The sequence below is a fragment of the Sapajus apella genome, unplaced genomic scaffold (assembly GCF_009761245.1).
Source record: "Sapajus apella isolate SASKATOON/1434 unplaced genomic scaffold, GSC_monkey_1.0 scaffold41, whole genome shotgun sequence".
Lineage (NCBI taxonomy): Eukaryota > Metazoa > Chordata > Mammalia > Primates > Cebidae > Sapajus > Sapajus apella.
The window spans coordinates 1,331,461-1,351,914 of record NW_022436981.1 but is presented as its reverse complement, the minus strand read 5'-3'; the positions used below and the strand labels follow the sequence as shown (position 1 = coordinate 1,351,914).

General features: G+C 55.7%; 1 protein-coding gene across 3 annotated transcripts in view; it reads right to left on the bottom strand.

Annotated features, from left to right (window-relative positions):
- The window catches only part of TTBK1 (tau tubulin kinase 1), a 45,087-nt gene that overhangs the window by 12,493 nt on the left and 12,140 nt on the right, over positions 1-20,454 (bottom strand). For all 3 annotated transcript variants that reach the window (XM_032299474.1, XM_032299475.1, XM_032299473.1), the window contains exons 9-13: positions 20,261-20,386; positions 18,165-18,319; positions 16,465-16,696; positions 16,025-16,200; positions 12,353-12,914 (exon numbers count right to left, since the gene is read on the bottom strand). In XM_032299474.1, the coding sequence (XP_032155365.1) occupies positions 12,353-12,914; positions 16,025-16,200; positions 16,465-16,696; positions 18,165-18,319; positions 20,261-20,386 (1,251 nt within the window). The remainder of the gene's footprint in view (positions 1-12,352; positions 12,915-16,024; positions 16,201-16,464; positions 16,697-18,164; positions 18,320-20,260; positions 20,387-20,454) is intronic.

The window sequence follows — 20,454 nt, the reverse complement described above, 5'->3', positions numbered from 1 at the left end:
CCCAGAGGGTCCTCTAGCTAATCCCCTTCCTATCCCTCCCCCACCCCGCAATTAGAAAGCCTCTCCTGAGGGATCCCCGGGTCCCTGGAGGCAGGGGCTCAGCTGGGCCCCGGTGCTGAGTTTCTCCCACCAGTCCAGCTCCTCCGGGGGCAGGGGCCAGTCCCTCTCCTCGCTCAACACTGAGAACTCCGAGGCCCGGAGCCCCGCCCCCTCCCCCACGGAAGCCCCTCCTAACGGGGAGCGGTGTCGACGGAGCAAGTGCAAAGGAAGCAGATGTTGGTCCCTGAGTTTTATTTTCGGGGGTGGGGGTGTGGGAAGAGCTAGAAGTGGGGGGCATGTTTGGGGACCCCCAGGGCCCACAGTGGTGGGGTGGGATGGGGCAGGGGATGCGGACCGGGGCGTGGGCAAAAAGGGGGCTGTTGGGTGGTTCTGAGACACCTGGTCTCAAAGCTCTGCCCCCCTCAACTCTGGGCTCTTTGGCATCCAATTGCAAGGCCAATTGTTGGGGCGGGGGTGGGGGACAGCCCGGTGGGCGGTGAGGTAACAGGAGTCAGGGGTGGGGCGACAGGGCCCTCCGAACCTGGAGACTTAGCCGGACGCCTTCCCCCACCCCCCTCCGCACCCCGGCCTGGCAGCACTGAGGGGAGCCCCACTCCAGCCCGCCCCCCCCGCCCCGGGGCCAGGGAACCAGCGGCTGCCAGCGGCAGCAGGGAAAAGCAAACGAAAACTGGCGCGAAGACTGGGGCGGTGGGGGCGGCGGGGACACGAACCCAGGGAAAGCCTCGGCGGCGGGGTGGGGTGGGGCTGGAGCGGCGGGGCCGAAGTCCGGCGGGGAGTGCGGGGCGCCGCGGGGCGCTGTGGCGCTGTGGGGTTATGGGGGGCGGGCCGTACATTCGTGGCGCTGGCCGCGGGGGCGGGCGGGTGGAGGAGGCCCTAACTGGGGGACCTTCGGGGGCGCCCCAGCTGCGCCGTCCTCGTGTGCTCCCGGCCGGGGCAGCTAGTCCGGAGAGTGGGCAAAGTGCGCGTAGCTACGGACAGAGAGTGTGTGAGTGTGGGTGTGAGGGCGGGTTAGTGCGTGGCCAGGCGGACCCCACTGCCCGCACCCCCACAGCCTGTGCAGGGAGGGAGGGTGCGTGGTGAGAACGAGGGCGGAGTGGAGTGGAGGAGAGTCTAGGAAGGTTCGGAGTCCTGCGGGCTCCATTTCCCCTCCTCTCCACTCCTTCCCCACCCCTCATTTGGAGGAAGCGGGCAGTCTCTGGGCCTCTAGGGCTGGGACGCTCACTGGATGGTGTGTGGGGAACCAGAGGGACACCGGAGGGGCGTGGCCCTCAGACCTGGAGCCTCTCCCTTAGGGAGAAGGGTGCTTGACATTTTCAGGGGCTGACTGTATACGGGGTAGGCTGGTTCCTGTCCCTTAAGTGTGTCCCAGGTCTACGTGGAGTTTGGGGTAGGGTGGGCTGGGGTTCAGGACCTCCTGAGAGATCTATACTTCCATCCCCAAGTACCACATCAACCCAAGGACAGCAGAGGAAACAGCATTTTCCAGGCCCCCCCACACACAGCTGGAGTTACCCCCACCCCCATCAGAGCCACACCCTCCTGGTGGTCCCCTCCACCGCCCACTCCATATAGATACATTTACACAGCTCCTTCTGCCTACCCCAGGGGCCAAGGCTCCCCCCACCACTGCCTGAGCAAGACAGCACCACTCCTCCCCAGAAAAAGGGAACTAGGCAGGGCAGAAAAGAGAGCCAGTCCAGGGTCCTGGGACCAGCCTGGCTCAGAGGTGCCACCATCCCCTACCCACTGGGCAGGGCTGTGTCTGTTTTCCCCAAAACTGGAAATGCAAAGGGAGATGGTGGGGTTCAGGATGTTAGCGGTTGGGATGAGAGTGTTTAGTGGTTATTGCTGTGACCCAAGCTGCCTTGAGTGTGTGGGGGATGTATATTAAGTTATCGAGAATTTACTAGAGCATTTGTCACCGACCCAGGGTTCTCAGAACATGCCCTCTCCCATGGAGAAAATACCAGTCCTACCAGGAGGCCCCCACTCACACAAAAAGGTCCACTGGCCCCCACACTCATTCAGGCACTTAAGCACACCACATGTATACACACAGCACACACCACATATCCCCACTGGCCGGGTTCGAGTTCCTGGGGAGGAACACTGTCACCCTTCAAGAGCTGCAGGTCTGGAGACAGGGTGGTGTGGGAAGTCCTCGGGCTCACAGTGGTTGCAGAATGAGTTTAGGTCGCCTCTGCCTGGAAACCATTTTGGTTTGGTTCACAGAGTGATTTTTCTTTTTAAAATTAGATGCCAACAATTAAAAATTGGGAGATTTCAAATAAAAATTAGAAGATAGTGGCAACAATTGGTTGAGCTGAGGATGGCAGGGGCATGGGAGTTCCCCTGTTCACCACAGTCCCCGAACCTGCCACTTCTCTGACACTGTTCGGCTCTTGTTGATGTATGAGTTGGTGACACCCATTCAGTGCTCACAGATGCCAGTGTCTTCCCCGTCTGTGAGCCTGACTCCTAGGAACTGACCAGTCCATCTGAGATCAGGCTTTGGAGTCCCTGCTTTCTCATGCTAACACCTGCTCTGCCCACCTGATCTCCAGAACTGCTGTGGGATGCTTGGGGCCATGTGGGATTGAGGGGTTGGGGGTCTCTGGAGAGACAAGGTCCAGTCATTTCAACCAACCCCAGTACTCTAGAGTAACTGCCATCTGGACGCCAATCCATGGCAAGGTGGGAATGGGAAAGGAAGGAAATATGGCTTGCCAACAACTCCCCTCTTCTCTATAGACTGAGGAGGGGAGCCCACCGCAAAGGACAATCAATCAACCAATACACAGACCAAGACGTTTCACAAACTCCTACCAAACAAGACCTCGGATTATTCGGGATGGGTGGGTTTTTTATATGTTCCTGTAAATAAAATGTTCTGATTAATTTGTTAAATGCAGATAATACTGGGATCTACCTCGTAAGCTATTAGGAGGTTTCAATGAGTTAATGTTGTAAAGTGCTTAGATCACTGCCTGGCACGTAATAAGCACTGTGTGCCAGTGGCTATTAAATAAAATCACAAATAATTGTAAGCCACCACTAAATGCACCACTATCAAGTGCGAAAACACTGTTTTCAAAATGCAACAGACAGCTGACCTTGAGGAGGCTATGCGCTTTCCCCAAGCATGATGTCAATCTTGCAACATTCTGGCCTTCTCTTGGGAAATGCTTCAGAAAACAAGTGAAAATACTGCAGGCTCCCAGCCCCCACATAGCCTGGAAACCAGAGACAGGCAACTCGACCCAAACCACGTGAGGCTCTGCCGCGCTTCATGTGAACTTGATCCAACACAAGTGGCTTAGATGACCTTAGCAATTTCCAAGAGTCAAAGCCACCCCGAAAAGAATAATAATATTATTAAGATCACCTCGTGTTAGCTCAGAGCTTTATGGCTTCAAAACACTCTCCCCTCCACCATGGAGGATATACAAAAAGATGTCCCCCTAAAGGACAACATGCTTTGAATCGTGGCCTTGCTTTAAAGGACACACACTCTCCCACAGATGTCAGTTCTGAGGGGGGTGTGTTTGAAAACTCAGCCACCTTCTCAATGCTGCAGGATCTCCCCCTCCAAAGGCGTTGGAAACAGTAACATGGATGTGATGCTAAAATGAGGCTGAAGCCAGTGCCGTCATCTTTGATATATTACAAGGCACTTTTTGGGATCTTAGAGTACCTCAGGGTTATGGTCACTGAGATGGAGCTGTGCTCAGGGTTGGGTAGTGGAACCTCTAGAAGGGAATGCTGGATAACAGAGTGCTCGGTTTCATCCAACCCCAGATTAGGAGGGTCCCTGCCCACATTGCTCCTGACTTATGAGCAGATGGCAGGCAGATTTCCTTCACTTCACCTCGTGCCACTACCTGGGGTGGATGGGAGGAGGGTAAGAGGAGGGGGTTGGGGGAGGCAGTGCCAGCAGGAGGGGAGTGGGGTCCGCTGTTCAGCCTCACCCCCTCACCTTTGTGCTTTTTGTTTTCTGTCCCTTCCTAAAGGGTCTCCCTTGACCCTCTCCTACCTACTGCCTGAGCAGGGTGCAAAAAGCCATCCAAAACAGCCCGGAGGGCAGCAGAGGCTTGGGTTTGGGGAGATTCAAAAGTGAGCAGCTGAAGTGGGGGTAGGGGCAGGCCACAAGTATTAGAACCCAAATCTGGCTTTTGCCAGATGGAGAAGGTGTTCTTGGCCCAGACATCCTCATAAATAAATAAATAAATAAATAAATAAAATTATTTACAACGCAAGATTTTGGGGAAAGAAGTGTGTGGCTATGGAGTGGCTCCTGTGGATGGCGTGGATGAGCCATACCATGATGCTGGCCATCTGTGTGGACAGTTTGGCTCCAGGGCACTGCCCACCACACTTATGGCACCCCCAGGCAGGGGCCAAGGCCCTGAGGCCTCTACTCTAACCAGAGACATCTGGGGAATTGATGGGCCAAGAAGAGGTCACGGGAGAGAGGGGTAAAAGAGTGAAGCTGGGATGAGAGAAGGTGCATAGGAAACCAGGACTGCATAGACATCTTCCTGGCTCCCTAACACACACGTGCCCACACACTCATAGAGCACTATGCAACTTCGCCACGTGCCAGTCACATTGAGGTCTGTGCAAATAACACTTCCTGGAATTGCAAAGTGCACAACCTGAGCATTTATCCATGGCAGCCCTGCCACATGCACAAACGCTCGTTCGTAAGCACACTCTTATACACAAGTGTATGCGCATGCACACAAGCAAACATACAGACACAGTCTTACTGAAATAAACATTTTGCAAATCCTCGGGCCTCCTCCCCTCCCCATACAGGCACTGCCCTTTCTGGTACCCACTCTACTACTACCCCCTTCCCCAGGGGAATAGAGGTGCTGGCTGACGTGGGCAGGATGAATGAAGAAAGGGAACCTTGGGCTCCCTGCAATGAAGGTTGGGGGCTGAGAAATGGGCAGAAGAGGCATGAGCAAGCTGGCATCCTGACCCTTCCCCACCCCCATGTGTCCAGATCCCTATCCCACCTGCCTCTCTTCTGCTGTGTCTTCACCACCACCCCTGGGGGCTGACCAAGCACCTACAGGAAGGAGTCACCCTCTAAGAAGGGCAGAGGGTGGGGCTGCTCCCACCTGGGATTTGTCCTGAGACACTGGTTTTGCTGCCGAGCACAGTTTCTTGCCTCATCCTTAACAACCACCTGTGCTGCCACTGTTGCTAAGCTGGGTCTCCTCGCTGCTAGGTTCCAGCCTGCTTTGAGAGGTGGATCCCAGGCCCCTCTCATCCATCCTCAGCTCCTGAGGTGCCGAGGACAGACAAGCAGTCCTACCAGGGAGTGATGGCACAGGTGTCTTGGGGGAGGGGCAGCCTACCATGGACCGAGCCTTCCTGGGGTAAGATGTGTGAGGGAGGAACTCTGTCCTCAATAACAATGACCTAGGAAGGGCTCACTAGGTCACAGGGCTGCCTCCCCCCATCACTGAGCATTGAGACACTCCCCACCACATTCCAAACCTGGCTGGCCTGGCCTCCATCCCATACACAGGGACACAGGAACACACACACACACACACACACACACACACACACACGGAGGGGTCTTGGTCTCCCGCCGGCCCCTTGGGGTGGATCAGACCCAGCCATGCCAAGAGATCAGAGATTAAACATAACAAAGCCCATGCCAGAGTGCCTCTGGCCCTGCAGGCCTCATCTCCCTGACACCTCACTTTCCACCGGACTCCAGCCCACCAGTGGCTCCAGCTGAGCGCACCTGCCCTGTCCAGGAAACGGCACCACCAGCCCCACCCCTCCCTGCACCATTTGGCTGGCACCTACAGAGGGAGCTGATGTGGGGTGGGACGGAGACTCTGCTTGGGGTGGGAGTATTACAGTACCTTGGGCCAACGTTCTCGGGGGCTGTATTGCATGATGGGGTGGGATGGCGTGTGTGAGTGTGTGATTATTGCGTCCTGGGAAGGAACCATGGTCTCTGCCTGCTCCCCACCCCCCCCCACCTGCCCCCTCCAGGAGGGGGGGGGGCCCAGCCTAGGTCTTGTGGGTGAACCGGGCCCACACCTGCTGCAGCTGGGACCGCGAGATGCGGAGCACCGAGGGCACGAGTCTGTGGTTGCCAGCAGCGAGGGGCGCGTGGCGCCGGTGGGGCGCCCGCACGGGGCTGCTCTCGGCCGAGCGGCTGCGCTGAATGAGGGAACCGGAGGAGCCCGAGGAGCCGCCGCCGCCGGGGTGAGGGTAATGCTCCGTCTCCAGCGTGGAGGAGGAGAACACGGAGGACGCCAGTCGTCGCAGGGGGCTGTACCGCGGGAGGGAGTGCCCCGAGAGTCTGTCCTCCTCCAACTGAAAGAGACCAAGAGAGTGGAGGGAAAAGAGGTGTCAGGCACAGACTCGACAGCTCCGTCTCCGGGGCCACCCACCGCTCACAGCCCCTGCGGCGCCGGCGTCCCGGGCAAGTGGGCGGGGTCGGGCAGGGTGGAGGAGGGTGCAGACCACCCGCCCCAAGGTCCTGCCTCAGAATCTAGGCTCTGGCCTCCAACACCCTTCCCCCTCCTCCTCCTCTCAGGCACTTCTCACACCATGGTCTCCTTGCTGAGACCTTGGCCACTCACCTCCTCCAGGAAGTCTTCCTGGCTTAGCCCTACCTAGCTTAGGGTTGTTCTGGACTGGGGAACCCTTTCTCTCAGGAAGGCGGCTCTGTGCTCTGAGAGAGTTCCTTGCCATGTGACGGCAGCTGTGTGCTGCCTGTCTCTCCAGCTACATTCCATGCTACTCATCAGGCCTCAGAAACGTTCCCTGCACCCCTCCGCCTTGGCACTCCTGCCTCATCACAGGAAGTGTTGGGATCTGGGTGACAATGTGGCATAAGGTGGGACTCCAGAGCCCAGTTGCTGGTGTTTGAATCCCAACTCCACCACTTAAAATCGGGTGACCTGGAGCAAGTTACTGCACCTCTCTGAGATTCAGTTTCCCCCTCTGTACAATGGGGGTCATAATGGTGCCCACCTCAAAGTGTGGTCATGAGGACTGGATGTTACAAGATGTGCAGCACTTGGAACAGTGCCTGCCATGGAGTAAATGCTGTGCTCTCTGAGCCATTTTAGTATCTAATTTTAAATCACTCTTCCAAATGAGGAAACGGATGGACTCGTGGGAGGAGGGGCAAATTGAAGTCATTTCTTGAAAGTGGCTTTTTCCCTGCCCCCTCAAAGGCTGAGCCACCAGGCAGCCTGTGTACGGGGCTGGGCGGAGCCGCTGCCTCATCGCCTTCAGGAAGAATTCTGCCCTGTGCCTCCATGCCCTTCACATGAAGTGGAGGTGTTTCAGGCATGTGGGGATAGAAATGGTACCCAGGGTGTTACCAAACCTCTCCCAGCCCGACCCCACTCTCTTCCTGAGACTGAGGCCAGTTGAAATTGCTTTTATAGTGGGCAGCGAGGACTGGCTGGGCTAGCTCCTCCGAAAGGAGGGGGCCTGGGACACTGAGCTCCAGCATCCCTTGCTGATGTCAAATGAAGGTACAGAGACTTTGCACGGAACCTCCAGCAGAGCAGGCCAGAGAGAGAACATTCTAATAGGACTGGCTTTGCTCCCACCTTGATTTCCCTTTCAGCTTCTTGTCTAGGGTCCTTCTGAGCTAGTCCCATCTGTACTAAGGGTTAGGGGTCTAAGGCCCACCCAGAGAGACCAAGGGACAGGGGCACCATCATTGCCCAAAGACTCCTTTCACAGCACCTGTGGGTGCCGGAGTTTAGCTTTCCAGCCAGAGTTTGCTCAGCTGCCAAGCAGATTTTCATAGGATGGCACTGAATCCCAGAGTGCTCTTGCCCTTCAGACTGGGCACCACTTGTGGCCACCTGCTTTTCCTCAACACCAGGTGGTGAAATATCACCTCTGAGACTGCTCCAGCTTCCTCCCCTGCAAGTTCCCGGCTAGAGCAGATAAGAGTGTTCTGTTATTTCCCTGATGGACCTCGACTGTAAACATCTTTCTCAACCTTTGCATCTCCACCTCACCCCTCGTGACCCCGAGCTCCAAAAGGGCAGGACTGGGCAGCTTTATTGTTCTTTGTCCCCCAGCCCCCAGCACACTGCCCAGCACGTGGCAGGTAAATGCTTTGGTGGCTGCCAGGCAGTGTCTGTGTACTCAGGAATGCTGACCTGAAGTGCTATCAGCCAGAGGCAACCCGAAAAGGCAGGCAAACAGCCCTCCCCCAAATCACACACCTGCTAGCCTCCTTCGCCCTTGCCCTCGCTTTCCCCACCACTCCTAATTTGCACTTTAAATGTCTTTAAGAAGAAAGCCAGGTGTGTGAAAAAACAAACAAAAAACTATCACCAAAGAACAATAGATAGTTTTAAATTGTGCCTGCTTTCACACTGTTTTCCTCCTGGCTTCCCACATGTCCAGGTGACAAAGTTGCAGGTGCTCATAGTTTAAATGATTGGTGTTATGAGGAAGTTCGCACATCAGGCACTGAGAAAACTGAGGTAGCTCTAGAGAAGGTGCCTCCAAAAAGGTGGCGGGGAAGAGGGTATTCCTGCAGAGACTTCCTGACTGCCCTGAGCTGCAGAATCTCCACCTGTGGGTGGAGAGTCCCCAAAACTGTAATTCTAGGATGCAGTCAGATTTGGGAGGCCCCACATAGGCCTCACCTGGGCTCAGCACTTGGTTCAGGCCAGCCAAAAGACAGAAAGAAAAAATAGGTCCGTCCATTTCTCCCTGCTCCTCTCCCCTTGATGAAGGAAGATCTCTGCTTCACCCTGCTGTCCTAAAGTGCTTGGCAAAACATGTTGTACCCCATATATTCATCCAGAGGCACACACAGAGACTGCCCTGCACACTGATAAGCCCACAGGCACACCTGCTGACGTGGCCCAGACAGTGAGTGTGCACACACACACGTGCGCACGTGTGCGCTCGTGCACACACACACACACACATACACTCCGGGCTCTCTCTGATCCTGCACAAACCATCTGCTCTCTCTGGCCTGTATGTTCTCTGTTAAGCTCACAGACCTCAGACTAAATGACTCAGAGCTCAGATCTCGGGATGAGCTGCCTGGGTTCAAGTCCCAGTGCTAAGACTTACCAACTAGTGGTCACCAGCTGGGCTAGAAAGTGTGCTTCTCTGAATCTTAGTTTCCTTACTGTAAAATCAGGATTCCCTGTCCACAGTGTTGCTGTGAGGAATATACATGTAAACATGAGAGTTCTTAGGACAGTGTCTGGCATGCAGTAGACCCTAAAGTGCTAACTATTGTCGTCATTAGAATTACTACTGCCATGGTTATCATCAATAGCAATGCTTTGACATTCTAGGCGTCTGTGGTTCTGTACACACTTGCAGACATGCTGCATATTCTACACAAATGCAATAACGTGTGCACCCACATGCAGGCACATACATGTGGACACATCCATCCACCAGTGCACGGCTTGAGTTCTGCTGACACAAACGCACATGCGCAGTGGCAGAATGCTACCCAGCCTCCGTTCTGTACACTGTGGGGAACCCGAGGCCCACAAATACCTCACCCCCAAAGACACACACAACGTATCTATTGCTGAAACAGGTAGTGCCCATCCCTGTCGCAAGGAGGACCCAAGCCCGAGACTGACTGATTACAGAATTGGCCTTTGCTTCCCCATCCAGCCAAATCTCTCCCCACCTCGGCCAGAATTCCCCAAAGTGAGGATGAGTCCCAGGACACAGGTAGGAATCTGCAGGTAAGAAAAACTTTAGAGATGAACCTCAGAAATTGAACCTCAGCTCCCTCACCTGGAGACCCAGAAAGGGACAGACTGGCCCTCAGTTGCTGGGAAGGGACCTGCTGCGTCAGGTCCAGACCTGCGTCTCCCGACTTTAATTCTGGGCTCTCTCTTGACACTGTCTGTCACCCTCCCTAGACCTTGTACTTCCTGCGGGTACAACCTATGATGCAAGTCACCTCTGATGCCCGTGGTACGTGGCACACGGTAAATGCTCAGTGAGTATGGGCGAATGAATGAGAGCGGAGCAAGGAGCCCCAAACATTTTGATCCCTCTCCTGCTTACTGGTGCTGGGTGTGGTAGGAGCAATGGCTAGTTCACAACACAGTTGTGCCAGCCCATGTGACTCCCAAGGCTTCCAGGGCTGCGCCTACAACTCAGGCCAGCAAGGGCCTCTCTGGGTGAGAACTCACAGGCCCCACTTTTTAAACCCCAAGTTTCCAGTGTCCAGGCAAGGCTGGGATGCACACTCCCCAGGATCACAGCTCAGAGGTCCTCTCTTCTAGAAGGGACCTCTAGATAGGGATGGGGTCTGAACACAGTCCTGCCCACAGCTGCTTTTCCCAGGGCACCCACATGATCCCAGGCAAGGCCTCCCAATCTGAGCAAGTGGTAGAACTGGCCCCTGGCCCGACACCTGGGCACCTCCCAGAGCCACCTAGAGTGCACATCCCCAACGTGGGACCACTGTGTGGAACGCGGCGCAGCCCCTGAGCCCCTTCCATCATCACCCCCATGGCTCCCCCCAGCCCCTCTGCGGGTTCACGGACCCCATTTGGTACACAGTGCTGTGGTTTTCGTCCATTTCCCAGGTCAGAGGTCAGCCTTGTCCCACATAGCGAATCCTGGCCAGGCCAGTGGCTCTCTGCCTGTTCTGACACCCTGTCCTTGTCAGAAGAAAATAGCCTAAATACTATGAGACATTTTGCAGTTTGGCCACCATCTGGCCCCTCCCTGCCCTTCCAGCCTTGTTCCTCAGTCCTCCCACACAAGGAGGTGCCATTGCAGCCAGACTGGCCCCTCCAAAGGCACCCAACACACTGGTCCCTGTGCCTAATCTAGAGTCTCTGTCACCCTGGCTCCACTTCTCCCCACGGCCATCCACCTGGCTCTCTGAGCTCACCTCCTCCATGAAGGCTTCCCTGACTGTGGGAACCACCTCCCACTTCTCCCTGCTGCCCCCCAGGCCTCTCCTACCCTGATTTGGGGACCTTCTCCCCCGTGCTCCTCCCATGCTCTGACCTCTCCCTCTCACTCATCATGCAGAACTCCTTCTCCTCTCATTCCCCACAGATGTGAGCACCTCTCAGCTTCCACCCTCACTTTTGGGTTCCACAGTCCCCTTGGGTAACATCACCCACTCCCACGGTTCCCAAACCCCCAGATTTGTATTTCTAACTGAGATCCCTCTCCTGAGCCTCAGGTGCTTACACATAAACATCTCTTAGATACCATGAGGTTATTTTATTTTATTATTTTATTTTTATTTTGAGTCGGAGTCTTGCTCTGTCACCCAGGCTGGAGTGCAATGGCACGATAATTGGCTCACTGCAACGGCTGCCTCCCAGGTTCAGGCAATTCTCATGCCTCAACCTCCCAAGCAGCTGGGATTACAGGCAGGCACCACCATGCCTGGCTAATTTTTTGTATTTTGAGTAGAGACAGGGTTTCACCATATTGACTGGACTGGTCTCGAACTCCTGACCTCAGATAACCCATGATCTGCCCACCTTGGTCTCCCAAAGTGCTGGGGTTACAGGCCTGAGCCACCGCACTAGCCAGGTCATTGTATTTAAATCTGAATTCTCACTCCCTTCAAAACCATTCAGGGCATCAGCCGAGACACCAGACGCCCCAGCCCCTGCTCCATCACAGCCCTCTTGGCCTCTCCTCAACATCCTTGGCACTATCCACCTTGCCCCACATCCACAGCCTCACCCCAGCCCAAGCCACTGGGGTACTCTCCTGCCACTGCCTGCCAGGTGGCCTGCCTGCATCTAGTTTCATGCCACTTCAGTCCATTTTCCACACAGCAGCCCAAGGATCATTCAACAGCACCAATGTAATCATGTTGCACCCCTGTTTAAAAACCTTCAGTCGCTCGCCAAACCTGCAGCATCAAGCCCCAACCCGTTAGCGTAGCCCTGAGGCCCTCCGTGGCACGGCCCAGGGCCGACCTAGCACCCTGCTGTACCGTGCCATCAGCACACTGCTCCAGGCCTGTGCAAAACACGTGCCCGTGGCCTACGAGGCCTTTCTCCTGCCTTGTCACTTGGCTTCATTTCTCACAGTGCCAGACTCAACCCAGAATGGAGAGGACACTTCCTCTGTGGAGCCTTGCCTGCCCCCTAAACATGGTTTCAGACCCTTAAGCCTGTCTCCCTCCATTACTGCCCTGTGACTGCTGGGTTACTGGTCAGTGGTACCCACACGTGTGGAGCTCCCCAGGCCTACACACCAGGACTCTGGGCATCTGAAGATGAGGAGTGGGGTGCAAGCCCAACCTTACCTGTCTCTGCGGGCCTGTGGGGTCTGACTCTCTCCGTCGAGGGCGCGGTCCCGAGTGCAGGGGTGAGTGGGAAGGGCTGCCGGGCGTGGGGGGCTGTGACGTCTCGGAACGGCCATCGGCCTGGCTCAGCTGGGGTGGCAGGGGCTGGGGCAGCAAATGCTGCAGGTCCTCCTCTGCCAGCGTCTGCATGCTGCGTCCCCGGGGCCGGACGGTGGGTTCTGCCCCCAGCCGCCGCCGCTCCTCGCCCTCCTCGGGCAGTGGCCGCAGCTCCTCGGGCTCCTCGTCCGTGGTGCCCGACGTGCTGGGCTCAGCCCCCGGAGGGAAGTCCTTGAGCTCCGTCTCCTTGTCGATGATGACCCACTCTTTGCTGTCGAAGTCCTCCTCCTCAGCCAGCGGCACTGAGCGGAAGGCATTGCTCAGGGCCTCCTGCTCCACAGAGGCTGACACGTCCATACGGCCGCTGGCCTGCCGGTCAGCGTGGCCTGTGTCCACTGACAGCATCTGGGCTGGCTGCGAGGAGCAGGCCTGGCGCGAGGGCGAGCCAGGCAGATCCATCCGTGACCTGCAAAGCCACCCCTCATGGGGCTCAATGCCTGGGCCCGCTGGACCCCCAAGGACCCCATGCAGGTGGCAGGGTGGGGCGTGACTCCCGAAACCTGACCGCAGTAGCCCTCCCACCCTGGGCCAGGCCAGTTACCTATAGGTTGTCACCCTCCAACCTTACTTCCTATCCAACCTCACTTCCTATCAAGGCTTCATTCGTTCGTTCGTTCATTCATTCATTCATTCATTCATTCATTCAACAAATGTTTCTGAATGCTTACCGTGCTCCAGGAATACAAACAAGCAGAAAATAAACTCTGTGCAAGGCACGCTGTCTCCTGCACCACCCTAGGGAAGCTAATCTTCCTCAGGCAAGCTTTGTTCTTGCCTGTCCAGTGCTCACACCCACCAGTGGCTGCTTCCTGCTGCTTCCAGGCAAACACACCTAACTGACACTTGAGTGTACAGAGGGCTTTCCAGGCTTTTCTGCCACCACCCTCCAGGCCTGCCTGGCTGGTTTCATCACCCCCAAGATGGCCTTCTTAGCCCCAGCTCAACAAACTCCAGTGACTCCCCGGCCCCAACAACAAAGTCTACATTCCTTGGTTTATACTCAAGACCTCTCGCAGCCAGGCTATAGCTCAGTTTCCCCATTTCCCGTGCCAGCCCATCTCGGATTCCCCTCTTATGGCCCACCCCTGACGTGGCCTCTCCCCATAGGACTGCTCCCCACACACAGCCCATCCTGCTACTCTTTGCTGTCTGATACAGGTCGGCTGTGGCCTTGGGCAGGTGCCTGCCTTTCCCATCCCACAAGGATTAGTGATTTGTGTGTCTATCATCACAGGGGAACCTCATGTCTGTTCACATAATCTGTCTCCCCAGGAGACTGTGAGCTCTGCCGAGCAGGGACCAGGTCCCATCTGACTTTTTACCCCAGGGGCATTGATCCTGCATTGGGATATCTCTTCTGTCATTATATTTTTCTTTTTTTTTTTTTTTTTTTGAGATGAAGTCTCGCTCTGTCGCCCAGGCTGGAGTGCAATGGCTCGATCTCGGCTCATTGCGACCTCCGCCTCCCAGGTCGAAGCTAATTCTCCTGCCTCAGTCTCCCAAGTAGCGGGGATTACAGGCATTTGTCACCACGCCCAGCTAATTTTTGTATTTTTAATAGAGACAGGGTTCCATCATGTTGGCCAGGCTGGTCTCGAACTCCTGACCTAAGCTGATCCACCTGCCTCAGCCTCCCAAAGCGCTGGGATTTGAGGCGTGAGCCACTGCCCCCGGCCTTGTTATCTTGAACTGTACTGTGAATCTGACATTACTTTCAGAGCCTCTCAACTTGGGGCCATACCAGCCCCCAGAGGATGGTATTTCTGGTTCTACAATAGTGTGGGGGATGCTACGCAAGGAAGAATTGCCCTCTCCCAAATGCCAGGGTACCCCACTGAGAGCTGCCACGGAGGCCTAACCTATCTGGAGTGTGTGCCACTCCCTCACATTCAGGCTGTGGCGGGGTGTGGCCTGACTTTAACTCTCCCCAGCATGGAGCCTGTAGTTCAATGGCTCTTCAGCTACAGAGGCAGGGGTGCCGATGAGAACCACCGGCGGGGCTTTCTCAAAACACTCTCACCCCAGCCTACATGGGACCTGCCCGATCTGACTGTGCGCAATATTTTTATTGACTTGTTAATAAGACTTAAATAAAACACCCCTGAGAGAGACCACCTAGGGTCTTATATTTATGCTCCCATGTAAACGGCTGATATCATTTCCTTTCTGAGGCACAGTTTGTTTTGATGGACGTAAAGGGGAGAAAGGGTGCCAAAGTCCCAGGGCTAGTGGTGCTTGAGTGTGTGCATGTGTGTGTGTGCGTATGTGTTCCTGTGTGTGTGCGTGCATGTGTGCGCGAGTGTGTGCGTGGTGGAGGCTCGGACAGAGGGCTGGAGACAGGAGACGGCGGGGTGGGAAATCTGAATCCCAACCGCTTCATCCCGTCTCGTGCTCCCAAGAGCCCCAGAGCCCATCCAGACCGTCTGCTGTCCATGAATCCTGTTCAGCCCTCAACTGTCCCTACCAACCCTGCAACTGGGGGTCACTGTGAGCCAAACCAATTTGCTTCTTGTTCCCTAAAAGCAGGCAGCTCCTCAATACTGTCTCGTTCAAGGCATTTCCCTCCCCTCTTCACTCGTATCCCTTCCAAACTGTCTTTCCTCATTTCCCCATTTCCAGAACCCTCCACGCTGAGGGACTGCAGGCTACCATGGATGAAAATGGTGGTCTTCAGTCCCAGGTAGGCCAAGCTGTGTGAGTGTGTGAGTGAGGACTGAGGTTGCTCGCGGGGAGACACACTGAGTGGGTGCCAGAAAGGATACCCCCCTTATCTCTTTGGAAGAGACCCCTTTTCTAGTTCAGAGAAGGCCCCAGTCCTACTGTGGAGTGAGGTCCCACTCAGAGGCCAATGGAAAGTGGAAGTTTCTCAGGGTCCTCCCCACCTGATGCTGTCCCACCCACCATCAGCACAGGTGGGGACTAGGCCTTGGCCCCTGTTGTCTACCCACCATCCGAGGTCAACAGACCACCCTCCCACCCTTCTCCCTTTCCCTCCCAAAGGCTCACCTAGGTTCTCAACGCTACAACACTCCTTTTCACCAACCAGGTTCCCACTGGTCCCCTCCACTCTGTGACTTCAGATCTCTCAGCCCTGAACCCCAAAACTTGGCCTGTCCTCTCTTCCAGCAGTTTCCAGGCCCCCTCCCCCAAAGCTGCGGAGAGCCTACCTCAGCTGCACTTGAAGCATCTATAATTAGTCTCCAGGAGAAGAGGCTCTGGAAGCACACACACCCACCTACCAACTCACCCCTCACCCTTCCTGGGCCTGGGGCACCCAGCCTGTCCCTCCTGCAGCCCGCACTCCACCCATGCCCTTTCCTGGCATGAGCCAGGACCTCTCTGGATCCCCCACTGGGTCTCTCAGACCCTGTCTCTGGCCCCAACTGAGTCTGATCCAGGCCCAAGTATAACCAGGGTCTGCCCACTTCCGCCACACATCTGACTTTTCCTCCAGACCAGCCATGTGAAGGCGGAGGGACCTCAGGCCCCAACCATGCCCCCGGCCCCCAGACCCACCTCCTCTCAGGTAGCTCCACTCGCCCGTCTGCCGTGGACAGCCTCTCTGACTCGGGGCTGTTCACCCTCCGGTAGCGCAGAGAACGGACTGGGGTTGTGGGGGAGTCTGGGGGGGCACGCACCGGGGAACTGGGGACCCCCACGCCTCGGCTCTGTTCCTCCTCCACACAGGGGCTCTGCAGGAGAGGGGAGTGCCATGAGCTGGGGCTGATGTGGCGGCTGTGGGCCGATGGTCTCCTCAGGGTGAAGGAGACAGAGACAGAGGATGATGATGGGAGGCGCGGCGAGGCTAGGGCGGGGAGGGACCAGGAAACAGAGGCAAGGCTGGCAGGCAGACGGCTGGGGACCAGGCACTCAGGAGGAACAGGGCGGGGGCCCAAGGCTGGGAGTCGGGGGTGAGGGGAAAGGCCACCCGCGCCCTTCGCCCTGGCTGCAGTTACTTTGCCGATGTTGATCCGGAGTTTGTTCCGGTTGACATCTGTCTCTTCCCAGACTTCAGCCTCAGGACCCCCAGGGTGGGGGACAAGGTGGGGACTGGGGCCCAGCCCTTCAGAGGGCCTCCCGGGCAGAATTGGGGGTGCATTCTCCTGGTCGCTCAGGTGCTCTCCCTGTAGCACATCCTCGGTGTTCTCTCGGAGCAGGTCCCCAGGCACCGGTGTCACATTCACCACCCTGAAGAGGACCGGAGGAAGCCATGGGCAAGGCTGGCCAGGTGCCCTGTCCTCCCGCGGCCCCCTCCTATCAGCAAAGCCCTGGAGACCACCCCCAGGAGTGGGCACAGAGAAGGTCCCGGCAGGGGTGAGAGTGTTCAGGTCCAACACCATTCCTGGCACACAAAGTCTCTGAGACCAGACCACCCTCAAGCTGGCAGGGGCCACAAAGGAAATGTCACCATCTAGCTCCATTGACTTAGGGGATCTTGCTGTCGTTCAAGGCCCTGCCAGATTTCCACTGGTGTTCACTGTCTGGCTTCTTTTAGACCCAGGAGTGGGTCTAAAAAGGAGAATAACTGGCCGGGTGTGGTGGCTCACACCTGTAATCCCAACACTTTGGGAGGCCGAGGCGGGCGGATCATGAGGTCAAGAGATGGAGACCTTCCTGGCCAACATGGTGAAACTTCATGTCTACTAAAAATACAAAAATTAGCCAGGTGTGGTGGCATGCACCTGTAATCTCAGCTACTTGGGAGGCTGAGGCAGGAGAATTGTTTGAACCCAGGAGGTGCAGTTTGCAGTAAGCTGAGATCATGCCACTGCACTCCAGCCTGGGTGACACAGCCAGACTCCATCTCAAAAAAAAAAAAAAAAAAAAAAAGGAGAATCACTTTGGAGTTCCTTTTAAATTTACTTTTCTTTTGTTATTATTTTGCAGTCTGGGAGCATAGATTGAAGTTGCCCTGAATATATACTTAAAATCTTTATTATTTAATCTTCCTTTATTATTACGTTTTAGAGTTCTTTAAGCACTGCCTGTATGGAACTGGGCATTGCAATGTGCTACCAAGTCCTGTGAAGTCTCCTTCCTAAAGATGACCCTGAAGCCCCTGCCCACTTCTCTCCTTGGCTTGCTCCGGGGGCTGGGTGGAGAGCCCCTTCCAACTCCAGCTCCTCCCTGGACCACCTCTGTCTTTGTGCCCATCACATGGTTCTGAAATGCTGACCCAGCAATTGACTTCAAACATCCAGACTCAGCTGAGAGTGCTTGGAGGGCAGGAGCTATAACTTTTAAGTGTATGGCCTCAAGACATGGCCATTAAATTCATGCATATGAACGATGAGAAAGAGGCAAACTGCAAGGCTCAGGTAATTTCACTTAGAGTTCCCTGCTCCCCCAGGGAACCCACTAAAGTCAAAAACTCCAAATGAGGAAGATGCCCACTCTATGCTCAGATGGAGGGTGGAGATGGGGCAGAATTTCCCCAAGTTCCAGAATTCCACCAGTGGGCACCAAGAATAGGAAAAACAGCCAAATGTGTCCAGATAGGAAGAGAGGAGGGAACCACCTGCCCTCTGGGGCCAGGTAGGAAGAGGGGAGAGGCCCACTGCCCTCTTGGGCCAGGTAGGAAGAAAAGTGAGGACAGCCTGCCCTCCTGGATAACAGCTCCAGGCAGGGGCTGGCGGGTCCCCTTCCTGAGACTCACCCAAACATGGCTGCCGTCTGCCGGGTGTTCTGCTGGGGCGGGGTGGAGGTGCTCGTGGACAGGAGGGCATCGGTGCCTGCCTTCTCCCAGTCAAAGGCCTCATTCTCGGCAATGCCCCGCTCCTTCATGCTGTTCTCAAACACCGACATGATCAACTGCAGGGGGTGGGGGTGGTGGGAGGACAGAGAGGTGACCCGGGGGCTAGCCAGGAGGAAGGGGCAGTTGCTGGGATTGCAGGGGGAAGAGAGGGACTTTCCAGGACAGGAATGGGCCTGAAGGGGGCATTGGAAGGAGAAGGGCACATTGATTGTAAATGAAAACATGCACATGATATGCAAATCAACATGTAAATTATCGTCTTGGATTAAGCGCCACTGGCTGGACATGAACCCTCTGAGATCTGTCCCCTGGTTACCATCCCCAACTGCCTCTGCCATTTCCACCATGTCGGCAACCTAAACCATCAGGAGTTTCCAAACCCACTCGTGGGCTGCCGCCTCTGCACAGGCTGCCCTCTGCTGGGGAACCTCTCCCACTCATTGTCTCCTCTCTGCAGCTTCCCCATGCGTTCTCCCCACCATAGAGCTGCCCTGCGGGGCACAGTGCATCAGTTTGAATCGTCCACATGCCTATCTGCCAACTCTGCATCCCTAGCAGCCAGCACAGGGCCCCAGCCTGGGGGGTGCTTGCAGCTGTGTGGCCTTGCGGATCCGACGAGGCTAAGCCAAGCTCAGGGGGCATCTCTTTCAGGCTCTGGGTTCAGGAGGTGGCAGACAGTTATAGACCCTCTGGGATCCTCAGAACACTCCACTCTGGCTTGGCTGTCTCCAGAGCACAGGGCAGATTCTCTCTGCTGACAGGAGCCCTTGATCGAGTGCCTCCTGTGTGCCCGAGACTGTCTCTGCTCCCAAAGTGCACAGCATTGTGCCTGGCTCATAGTGGATCCCAGGCAGAACGCTGCTGCTGCTGTTCCCCCATTCTCTGATCAGGGTCAATGGGTCCCATGGGCTGTGGTGATAGAGGCTTGGAAAGAGCACTGGACTCGGAATCAGAAGATGTGCCTGAGCCCAGCCCTGCTCCTAACCACAATATTGGGCCTCAGTTCCCTCATCTATGAAATGGGAATGATCATCCCACTTGCCTCCCACAGAGTTTTCATGTAAAGTACTTAAAAGCATTTGGCTTCATTGATTATTTTTGTTCATTTGTTTGTTTGAGATGGAGTCTTGCTCTGTCATCCAGGCATGAGTGCAGTGGTTTAATCTTAACTCACTGCAACCTCCACCTCCTAAGTTCAAGCAATTCTCATGTCTCAGCGTATCGGGTAGCTGGGACTACAGGCACCCGCCACCACACCTGGCTGATTTTTATATTTTTAGTAGAGACAGGGTTTTACCATGTTGACCAGGCTGGTCTTGAACTTTTAACCTCAAGTGATCCACCCACCTCAGCCTCCCAAAGTGCTGGGATTACTGGTGTGAGCCATTATACCTGGCCAGCTTCATTAATTATTAAGAGCTGGGGCCAGGCGTGGTGGCTCACACCTGTAATCCCAGCACTTTGGGAGGCTGAGGAGTGTGGATCACAAGATCAGGAGCTCAAGTTCACCTGGTCACATTGGTGAAACCTCATCTCAACTAAAAATGCAAAAATTATCCGGGCATGGTGGTGTGCACCTGTAGTCCCAGCTACTCAGGAGGCTGAGGCAGGAGAATTGCTTAAACCTGGGAGGCAGAGGTTGCAGTGAGCCGAGATCTCGTCACTGCACTCCAGCCTGGACAACAAGGCAAGACTATGTCTCAAAAAAAAAAAAAAAAAGCTGGAATAATAATATAAGGAGCACTCGTTATCATCAAAGGCTTGCTTGGAAGCATAAATGAGTGAACAGGTGAAAAGCACTGAGAACAGGTGCTCTTGATAAATCGTGGCTGTGACTGGTTTGCAAGAGCACAAGTGCCTTTCCTGCAGTTAGAAGACGAGGGAGAGAGGCTCGGGGACAAGGCAGGGCCGTGGAGCCTCAGCAGGAGCAGGGTGCTGGGGCACAGTCACCCACAGAGTGGTGTCCAGGGAGCAGGGGCAGGGTAGCAGGCACCCACCTGGTAATCAGGCTTGGTGAAGTAGTCGAGGCTGGCAATGTGGTCCAGGAAGAGGTGGAATTCTGAGGGCATGTGCTTCAGCAGCATCCGGTGCTCATACTTCTCCTTGATCATCCCTACCTGCTCCTGGAGGCAAGAGGCCACAGGGAGATGGAGCCCCAGCTGCCCCCACACCCCCTCTGCTGCCTCAGACC